General features: G+C 36.5%; 1 protein-coding gene across 1 annotated transcript in view; it reads left to right on the top strand.

Moving 5' to 3' along the window:
• The window catches only part of PKHD1L1 (PKHD1 like 1), a 148,437-nt gene that overhangs the window by 92,339 nt on the left and 45,047 nt on the right, over window positions 1-11,051 (top strand). The window contains exons 50-55 of the mRNA XM_081071037.1: window positions 319-510; window positions 7,475-7,626; window positions 8,601-8,760; window positions 9,310-9,481; window positions 10,073-10,161; window positions 10,502-10,656. Of these exons, the coding sequence (XP_080927163.1) occupies window positions 319-510; window positions 7,475-7,626; window positions 8,601-8,760; window positions 9,310-9,481; window positions 10,073-10,161; window positions 10,502-10,656 (920 nt within the window). The remainder of the gene's footprint in view (window positions 1-318; window positions 511-7,474; window positions 7,627-8,600; window positions 8,761-9,309; window positions 9,482-10,072; window positions 10,162-10,501; window positions 10,657-11,051) is intronic.

The raw sequence follows: 11,051 nt of genomic DNA, 5'->3' as shown, positions 1-11,051 counted from the left end.
AGTCCATCAGTTAGAAGTACAAGTTCTACGGTCAGAATGCCTAGATTTGAATTCTTCTGTGTGTTTTGACCAAGTTATTTATCCCACTTCCCATCTCCTACTTTGGCTCTCATGGGTCTTCAGATCCTACGTTTCAGCTACATCCACAAGAGTCTACCGCAGAGTCTCTTGTTCCATGCCAATATATATATATACTTTTTTCCAAGACATTTAGATTTTATTAGCAGTGCTATGGGTCACAGTACTTTTACGTTGCAGACAGTTTTTTCAGTTATATAACATGATATGGGAAATATGTCATTGGTGTTCATTTCCTAGGTCACCAAGGACACACCGTCATTCCACACAGCTCATTGCTGGACCCTTCTCACTGTACTCAAGAAGATGAGTGGAGCGTTGGGTTCCCTGGGTCTGTCTGTGACGCCTCAGTCAGCTTCCACCGTTTAGCATTTAACAAGCCTACTCCAGTGTCTCTGCTTGAAAAGGATGTGGTTCTCTCAGACTCTTTTGGTAAGCATAATATAACAGTTTAAACCACTAATTTAAACATGTTTTCCTCAATTTTTATCATCTTCTTGAGTTGTCACTCATTGTTTAGAACATTGAAAAAAGCATAATATTTATATGTCAGAAGCCAGACAGGAAACAAACACACCCAAAACAGGCATGTGAGGAATAGTGAATAAGTGCATGGACCATCACGATAAGGAAGCGCCAGCCATTATTATGACACAGAGCAGGAAAGTTGACATAGCTCTTGGAGCAAGACAATAAAAATATACCCTTGTTCCTGCCACTGAAGGCAAATGATTTTGATTATCTTCACGGGTTGAAATGGGATGGGGGAGCATTTGCTAGGTGAGTAGCCACATACCAGGTGCCAGAGACTGTTGATTTACTGATTTGTTTTAGGAACGATACTGTACCTGGGACACCAGATGTGCTTGACATCATTACCTGACTAGATTGTATTAATTTACTGTCATTATTCATGATCCATCTGGCATTTGAACCAGCCAAACAAGCAAGTTAAATGGGGCTGGGGTAGGAATCCTGATCCTTGTGTCCCTCAGATCTTTCATGGTGGCACTAGTATTTTGATTTCCCCCCCTCGAAGATTTGGAATTGCTTTTAGTATATTATCTTGGCAAGGGGGTGAGGAGGCATGGTTTCTAGAGTGTTCACTCAGTCCTTCCTATTTCTCCTCACTCCATTAGTTAGAGAACCAATGGGGGAATCTTTCAGTTATTAAATCTATCTATCTGTTCTCATTATACCTGATCTAGCCTACTCTGACGGCCTTAGATCTGTATATTCATGTCTTTATCTTCCCTCCATTCACTCTTCCATCATTTGTCTAGGAGTTATTAGCTAAACTATCTATATACAATTAATCCACTCACGTACACTGTTTTGATGGACTTCAGATTTCGGAAAATAGGAAAAACATTGATGAATCAAAGATTTTTTTTTTTTAATGCAAGGCTAAATTTTATTGGGGAATATTGGGGGACAGTGTCCTTCTCCAGGGCCCATCAGCGCCAAGTCGTTATCCTGCAATCTAGTTGTGGAGGGCGCAGCTCAGCTCCAAGTGCAGTCACCGTTTTCAATCTTTAGTTGCAAGGGGTGCAGCCCACCATCCCATGTGGGAATTGAACCAGCAACTTGGTTGCTGAGAGCATGTGCTCTAACCAACGGAGCCATCCAGCCGCCTATTGGTGAATCAAAGATTTGGTAAACAGTTCGTTATCAGATATAGTTTTCTACATTTTCTGCCTGAATATCTAAATGATGTAGCTTCTTGATGACGCCATGTAAAACTAATCATCAAGGTCTAATCTAAACACATAATAAGGAACCATAAATCCAGAAAGAGACTTTATCAACAAAATCCAAAAAGTTCACTTATTTCTCCTTTTATAGTGTCAACATTAACCACTTTTCTTCAATATGTTACAAATACTTTCATAATGTTACTTAAAAACTCTTATCAGAATTTCCACATTTAATGATATTTACAAAGTAGAAACTTGCAATTTGAAGCTAAATTCACGCATCTCAACCTGTGCCAAATGAATTTTGAAAATTTGTAGCACGATTATACCAGTTACACTATAGCTGCTAAAAGTACCCGTTTCAAATCTGTGAGAACATGCTGGAATTTTGTTGTTCTACTCCATGTTATCAAACCCTCCTATTGAAATATTTCTTGTAAGAATTTCAACTTCTGCCCTTCAAACAGAGTTCTATATCTATTCCCACTATACAGTCTAGAACTGGAAAAATAACCATAAGATGGACCAGTGGCCCCACTGGACTCGCTGTGAGACTAAGCAAAGATTCAGTTTATCACCTGGCCTTCGTAAGCTCCCACTCTGGCTGGTAGACCATGTCAGCATGGTCGCATTTAAGGTGTTGGAGTATTAGAATTAGTTCAGAGCCAAGATCTAACAACTCTTGGAAAATCTGGCAGGTTTCCTCTTAATACTATGTAGTAGCCTGATAAATGGTCACAGATCCCTCCCACTCAGTGTGGGAGGGGCGCTCCCAGTCTGTGAATTGGCTTAGATCTAGGAAATAAGTCAGAAGCAGTGAATTTCCACTTGGGTAACTTGAATTATGTTACAATACCCCAAGACATAGTTTTCTTCCTATGTATGCCAAACATCACGTTAGTGTGCTACCCACTTATTTCATTTTTAGGAACCCCAAGATCAATCAGCCATCGCCAGAAGTTCCCGCAGATCAGAACACCCAGATTATTCCTCTTGCTAATAGTTATTGTGTTCATTAAATCTGCCTTTATATCTGACAGTTAAGGGCCATATCCTGCCACTTTGGGATCCCATTATTCCTACTGATAGGGAACCCAACTGCATTGCAGCAACCTCCATCAGCATATCCGGCATCCAGAGAACAGCCACCGTGGAGCTCTTCAAAGGGGTAATAGAACAAAGGTGCTGTTACCACCATGAGGCCTAAAGAGGTGAGGGGAAGGAACAGTTGTATGAACCAGACACAGACAGAGCTATGTGAAACAGGCTGCCTGACAGAGCATGTACCCTTTAGTTGAGAGATGCAAGAGCCCACTGAGAACTCTGACCTCCCCACAGGGAAAGAGTCAGGGGAAGTACCTTGCTTCCATTTCCCTCCTTCCTTGTCTCCTTCCTTTCGTGCTTCCCTATATCCAAAACCAATGGAGAATAGTGGACAGTAGATCTGCAGGGGAAACAGGAAGTATGGAGCTCCACTTCCATCATTTACAATGATGTAAGTTATTAGATTTACTTGAAAGGGTCATATACCTACTATCTGAGTATTAGTTATACCCACTGTCTCAGTAGCTTAATGACATAAATCCCAAAGCCATTCCTTTTTTCCTGATAACTAGATGTCCAGAATGGAGCAACGTTACTTAAACTTTTAGAAACTATGATACAATAAATAGTACTTTCAGCAGAGTATCTATAAATGCTTTCTTCCAGTGAAAATCTTGACAGGCTACAACAAAATGGAACCAAAACAGCAAAAGCAAATGAAGTTATTTTATCTGGTGAAATAATGTTTTAGTGTTTTCATTACTGTGTCATAGAATAGCTCCGTATGATACAACTTTTAACCATTTCCCCAAATTCTTTATGGCATAACTGTGAGTAGACTGAACATAAATATTTTGTAAGACGTGATGTAAGACAGTTTTACCAAGAACTCAGAGATGTACAACCTTCCTAAGTAAATTATTTTAAATATACAACATGACGAAGTATATATACCTTTAATTATTAATTTTTAAGCAGTAGTACTTAAACTTTTTGTGGGTGTATGTGTGGTGGTGGTGGTGGTGGTGATTTTAAGGAGGAGTTTTTGTTTTATTTGTTTGTTTTTGCTTTTTGATTCAAGAAGTCTAGTATTTCTGAATTTATGAGATTGTAGCTTTCCTGTGAAGTCTCTCTGTACCCTTTGGCCTACTCCCTTCAAGAATTAAGATTTTTATTTAATTACTAACCTGTGAACACCATGAAGGCAAGATCTATAATCTTATCTTTCTGTCACCCTCAAAGCTCAACACAGGACATTGCAAATAGCAGGAACTCAGTAAATATTGAATTATAATGGAATTAATTGTAGTGCTTAGACCACATTGCAGAGTAGAGAAAACATGATGCCAGTCACTTTGCTTTTTAATGTGACAAAAAAAGTAAATCAATTTTTAATAGGCATATTTGACTATTTTTATTTTCCCTCCATTAAAGGCAACTGAAATGATTTACTAAAAATTTTAAAAATTAAAAATATAAAAAGAGATCACTTGTTTTGATTTTATATGTATACTAAATGAATCAAAATTTCAACAAATGCTAGATCAGTGGGAAACAAAGTTTGATATAACTTTATGTATATCTTTATATATCTTTGTTAAAGCATGTCACACATGATGATGTATCTTCATGTAAATATATATATAAAGTTAGACCAGATGGCCAATTGATTTGAAACACTTACTCTTTATGATATTATTTTTTAAAGATAATCAACTTCAAAGAATTTCAGTCCAAAACGCTTAAAATCAACATACTTAAAATGATTGCAGCTGAAAAATATTAAGATAAACACAGCTTTGAAAATGAAAGTTAGTTTTACTTATGAAACAGAATTATGAAGAAATGTTAGATGAAAATATAATCCCATGTATAAGCAAACTTCAGCGGAGTTTGATTCTGGACAAACATAGGAGCAAATTCTAGAGGTTTTGGATGGTTTGCATTAGCTCTTCTGTAAGTCAGCTGTTGCTTCACCCCGACTATTCCCAAACTCAATAGCTTAAACCTACACTCATTTATTTTCACTCACAGGTCTGAGGGCTGGGTTGGTTGATCTAGGCTGGGGTCAGCTGAGAGGTGAGGATCCAGTAGGCTTTCCTCCTCCCCAAGGGTTGATTTCAGGTGGAATTCAAGGGTTGAAACAGCCTGAGTGCTCATTGGAGGGCTCAGGCTGAAGGGAGAGCAGGTAACTGGGGAGCTTCTTCTCATTAGCATGGCAGAGGCTCAAGACAGCAACCTCACCCACTAAGTACTTCTTAAGCCTTTGTGAGTGTCAGTTCTGCTAATGTTCTGTGGGCCAAAGAAGTCACCCAACATCAAGGGCAGGAAAGACTACTTTGCCCTTATGGAGGGAGAGGAGTGGCTATTTGCTGAATGATCCAAATTACAGAGCTCTTCTCATACGAGCACACTGCACATCTTTTGCTCCTGTGTTTTAGTGCTTCAGCTAATGGCCTTTCAAAACTAGCATGAATTAATAAGCCTAAAAATTAATGAATTTCTTCCTCCTTTATATTAGATTTTTTTTTGTGGCCTTATCCTCCAAAGTAAAAGGAAGACAGTTTATTTTATAATCTTGCTTTTATCTTCTTCCTCTTAAATTTGTAAGGGAAGAGATTGCATATTTAATATAAAATTCAATCAGAGATGAAAAGAGAGGGAAGGGAGAGAAAAAAATACGATATGGACAATTAATCACAGATTTTTTGTTAACGTTTTAGGAGATCTTTTCACATCTTATACTGAAGTTGTCAGGTACTCTCTTATGACCAGAGCATTACTAAATTAAGTAGTTTTTCCCATAACAGGTAGTTAGGTTCCAAGTTTGTCACTCACAAAATATAGGGTATCATGACCAGTGTTTGTGGTAGGTCTAATTGTAACCTAGTTCCTGAAGAGTTCTGAATCAAACTTTTAACTAACTCAACAAATATAGGAGTCTCTATTAAGGAATCCAAACTTATGTTTGCATACGAGATCTGACAATTAAGTTCATGAACACATCCTAGAAAAAGTGCTTCATATGTCATTGCTGAATATCACTGTGGTCACCTTTGGGAAGCTATGCACTGATGTCAGCATCTAGTCCACCCTCAAAGCAATTTTGGAACTCTTTCTGGAATGGCCATCACAGCTGTTGTCATACTACCTTAATGTCCTGAATGTCATCAAAATGTCTTCCTTTCAATATTTCCTTTATCTTTGGGTAAAGAAAGAAGTTATTGGGAGCCAGATCAGGAGAGTAGGGAGGGTGTTCCAATACAGTTATTTGTTTACTGCCTAAAAACTCCCTCACAGACAGAGCCATGTGAGCTGGTACATTGTCGTGATGCAAGACACATGAATTGTTGGTGAAAAGTTCAGGTCATTTTCATCTAACTTTTTTCATGCAACTCTTTCAGAACTTCCAAATAGTAAACTTGGTTAACTGCTTGTCCAGTTGGTACAAATTCATAATGAATAATCCCTCTGATATCAAAAAAAGTTAGCTACATAGTTTTGACTCTTGATTTGGACTGATGAAACTTTTTGGTCCTGGAGAAGTGGCTGACTTCCATTGTGTACTTTGACGCTTTGTTTCAGGGTTGTATTGGTACACCCATGTTTCATCACTAGTAATAACATAGCCCAAAATGTCGTCTTGCCTCTCCAAAGGGTCTTGGCAAACTTCGACTCTTCTTTGATTGTGTTCATCGGAGAGCTCCTTCGGGACCATTTTTGACACACTTTTCTCATGCGAAGATTTTCAGTTAAGATTTTCCTGTTTCTTTGTCAATATTTATTTGGTCTGCTATGCTTCTCACAGTTAGCCAATGATTTTGATGGACAATTCAATGAATTTTTGCCATGTTTTCATCAGTTCTGCTTGTTACTTGCCACCCTGACCTCTCTTCATCAGTGACGCATTCTCTCCCTTCAGAAAAATGTTTAATAGATTTGTACACTGCCATTTTCTTCATGGAATTATCCCCATAAACTTGGACTAACATGTCCCTGATTTACTCTTTCCAAGTTTAACAAGAAATTTAATGTTTGTTCATTGCTCTAATTTAAGTTCAGACATTCTCGCAATGGCACACAAAAACATACAACAAAATAATGAATGCCAATCAGCAAGACAGTGCCACATGTCAACATAAACACAGCTGTGAGACACTGATATACCAAGGTTATGAAACCTTACCGAGCTGTGGAGTGCTGCCAATGTAAGTGCATGGTGGCAAGTTTGCTAAGTTAATTGTCAGACCTTAATTGTCAGACATTACAAATCAAGAATTTTGCAGAATTAAGTTCTTAAAAGAATAGAAGTGGAATTATAGTTTAGATCAATGATATTTAAAGAATTGAATTGATATATTTAAGCACTTTTGTCATGGTAGTTTTAATCATCATATTTTAATTTTTCTTTCCGTAAGGAATAAAGGCTCTATCTCAATTTAATATTTCAAGTGAGAAAGCATTTTTTGTTTCAGTTAGGTGTAATATTACACATTGAGATCTTCAGTTAAAGACATTTAGAACATGAATAATGAAATGCTATCCTGACCTCTTTGGAGACATCATAGACTAGACCAATATTTTACATTTACATGTAAAAGGATACATTTTCTATAGGTAGAGATTACTATTATTTGTTTTCCCTTCTCCCACAGGCACAAGCATTGTTCCCTTTAAGAAGAAACGACTGACTCATATGTCTGGTTGGATGGCTCTAATTCCAAATGCAAAGCACATTAACTGGTATTTTAAAGATGTGGATCACATAACCAACATATCATATACATCAACATTCTATGGATTTAAGGTAAACAAAGAGCTATAAAGTCCATCTTCTAATAATTAGATTGTACATTACTCAGTTGCAGCCTACGTCTCAGCCTTCCACCAATTATTAGGTCCAGAATACCCTTGCCTCACATAATGAACTGTTCAGTCCTGCACACCCTCATGACCCACCCTCAGTCTCAGAAGCAAGCTAAAATAGGATCCTTGTTTAAGAATCAGAAGTAAGCAATCCTTCTGCCACATTCCTGTAGTACTAAGCTGCTGCCCTGTTATGATTACCATGAAAATAACTAACATTTATTGAGTGCTAATGACGTTTTAGGTACCAGTTACAGGTTTCATCATTTATATTATGAAACATATCAAAACAGAAAATTAGAGAAAATGGGTCAAATCTTTTATGCCCACCACCCAACTCTGTCTGAATCTACCGTTCTATGTGAATGTTTACCTTCATTTTTTAAAAGAAATAAACATTTTGGATGAAGCAGAAGTTCCCTGTATGGCTCATCCTGATCTCATTCCCCACTCTCCACCTGCGATGATAACCAGTATCCTGAATTGGGAGTTTTTATCTACATTCGTGTTCTACTTACACTGCATATGTGCAGCCAAAACAAAACAAAACAAAAACTCCTAGCATTGTTTTAAATGTCTTCAAACATTATTGAAAGGATATATATATATATATATATATATATATATATATATATATATATATGTATATGCATATATATATATATGTATATATATTATATGTGTATATAATATGTATATTTAGAGAGAGGCTTTCATTGCCTTAGTGATACAGTTAGCATTATTGCTATAGACATGTAAAATGTTAATAGATAAAACATAAATGCAAGATGAAAAACAAACTAAAACCAAAACTTAAGTCTTAATATAGGGGCTAATTATGTCATCAAAATTAATGTATATTATACCATGTTTTTTAACATAAAACGAGCCACATTTTCTTGTAAACTTTTATAGGAGGAAGACTATGTCATCATATCTCATAACTTCACTCAAAATCCCGATATGTTTAATGTTATCGATATGAGGAATGGCTCCTCAAATCCACTGAATTGGAATACTAGCAAGAATGGAGACTGGCACCTTGAGGCAAACACTAGTACTCTATATTACTTGGGTATGTATTCATTAGACAGAAGTCATAATTTTAGCTAAGGCTTTGTCTACAGGAAGAGAAAAATTGCTTAATGGGCAAATGTGTTATACAGTGCCCTGTATATAGCAGGATTCAAGAAATATTTGGTGAATGAAAAGACTGGAGATGAAATTTTATGAAAATTTATGTTGGGACATAACACCAGCACTGTTAAAGGTGGCCCAAAAATGTATTTTACAAAATTAGAGGAAATGAGTACAATGGAAGCTGTCATATATTTTGTTTTCATTTTTATTATTTATTTATTTTGGAAAAAAAAAAAAAAATATATATATATATATATATATATATATATATATATAAATAAATTTTAATTAAACTCTAAAATACTTGTTTTTGTCAAGATATTTGGGCTATGTGCTTCTCAATAAGACATGCATTTTGTCAGAATTTCCATGCATATGAATTACATAATACAAAGTCACGATCTGAAGAATATTTTCAAATTGCCTCGACTTTGCTTACATTTAAGTCCTTAGATCATCATGTTAATTTGTACTGTACTTTCAGTGTCAGGGAGAAGTGACCTTCATCAGAATCAGCCCATTTCCGGGACCCTGGATCCTGACGTGAAAGATGTTACGATTAATTTCCAGGCTTACTGCTGTGTTCTCCAGAATTGCTTCCCTCTACACCCCCCATCTAGGAACCCAATTCCCAGGAAACGACCAGCCATATATAAGTATACTAGCCTTTTGTTTGTTAATACCTGTAATACTTGACATAATCTTTTTTATATGTCACTCCTGGGTGAGAAAATAATGTCCCCCAACTGCACAGTGCCTCGTAGGTCACAAAGCATTTCCACACTCGTTACTTCACTTGAGTCTTATAATCACCCTGATGAGAAGATGGAAAAAAATCTCACAAAAATTATGTGTGTGTGTTACTGGTCATCTCAGACTTGTGGAATATTAGATATGAATTATTAAACCAATCCCCTTATTATATAGGTGAAGGCCAATGACCTTATGTGAATTACCTGAGATCACCAAGCTTCTTGATGACACATCCAGAATAGCAAAATTAGGGCATCGCAATAAGGATTTAGTGGGAGAAAAAGTGATTCACATGTGCATGGAAAGGAAGTTTTCTTCAGTGGAGAGAACAATATTTGTAGTTGTGTGTGTTGAGTATGTTACTAATTGCATGTGAAATTATAAACTATTTAATTTGCATTCTGTCATCCCCCAAACATCTAGTATAGTGCTACACCCTAAGGAGATGGCCTTGAAATATATAGAGAGAATAATAGAACGATTTCTCTTTTCAGCTTATGGTCAAATGATTCTTTTTGGCAATCATCTCCAGAAAATAATTATACCATACCTCACCCAGGAGCAAATGTGGTTATTCCTGAAGGTAAATACATAAAGAAATAAAATGCTTGTGTTTGTGCAACATTAACATAGATCCCACAATAGTTAGCATTCCACCTTCACGAAGCACACCTTCGGAACGAGCAAATGTCAAGGTGGATTCTACTATTTTGTCCTGGATATGAGACTTAGCATTTATGAGGACTTAAACCTGACTATTAAGAATAATAGACTTTGAGGGAGAGACAAGAATCAGTCATTGGGTGGAAAAGGGGTCATAAACTTCACAGCCAGGACTCGCTGATAAGGCTGTCAACATTTTATCCATAGGCTATAATCTATGGACTATGTTATAATTCTTATACTAAAGTTTTGTTTCCTAGGAACATGGATTGTTGCAGACACAGATATTCCACCAATGGAAAGGCTCATTGTTCGGGGGGTTCTAGAACTGGAAGATGAGCATAATCATAATATGGAAGCTGTAGAGTCTTCTTACAGAAAAGTTGTTTTGAATGCTACCTACATATCACTGCAGGTAATAGTGAGGGTCTTATAATTCATACCCTTATTAACCAAATTTTGAAACGTTGGAGATTTACAGAAAAAATTAAAAGAAAGCATATTCAATTAATATGAATGAGAAATACAGCTGGCTCTAGCCCATGAAACGCGAGTGTCATGTAAGCCTAATATATTTCTGGTCTCCTTTATATAGTGGACTAAACATTCCTTAAGGAATAATTATCGTGCTACTTTTTAGTGTGAGGTGTGCCCGTTTTCAATCTTATGTAGAATGTTTGTATTATTATTAGGTACAGCTCAACTCATAGCTTGATCCAACCAACAGAAAATCCCCAGGAGTTTAGAAAAATTAAGATTTTAAGCCTTTGTTTTGAAAGACAACAAACAGTATTACTTAAAATAAATGGA

Source organism: Rhinolophus hipposideros (assembly GCF_964194185.1).
Source record: "Rhinolophus hipposideros genome assembly, chromosome: 13".
NCBI classification, from domain to species: domain Eukaryota; kingdom Metazoa; phylum Chordata; class Mammalia; order Chiroptera; family Rhinolophidae; genus Rhinolophus; species Rhinolophus hipposideros.
Note: the sequence above shows the minus strand (reverse complement) of the source record. Positions and strands in the feature narration are given on the sequence as shown.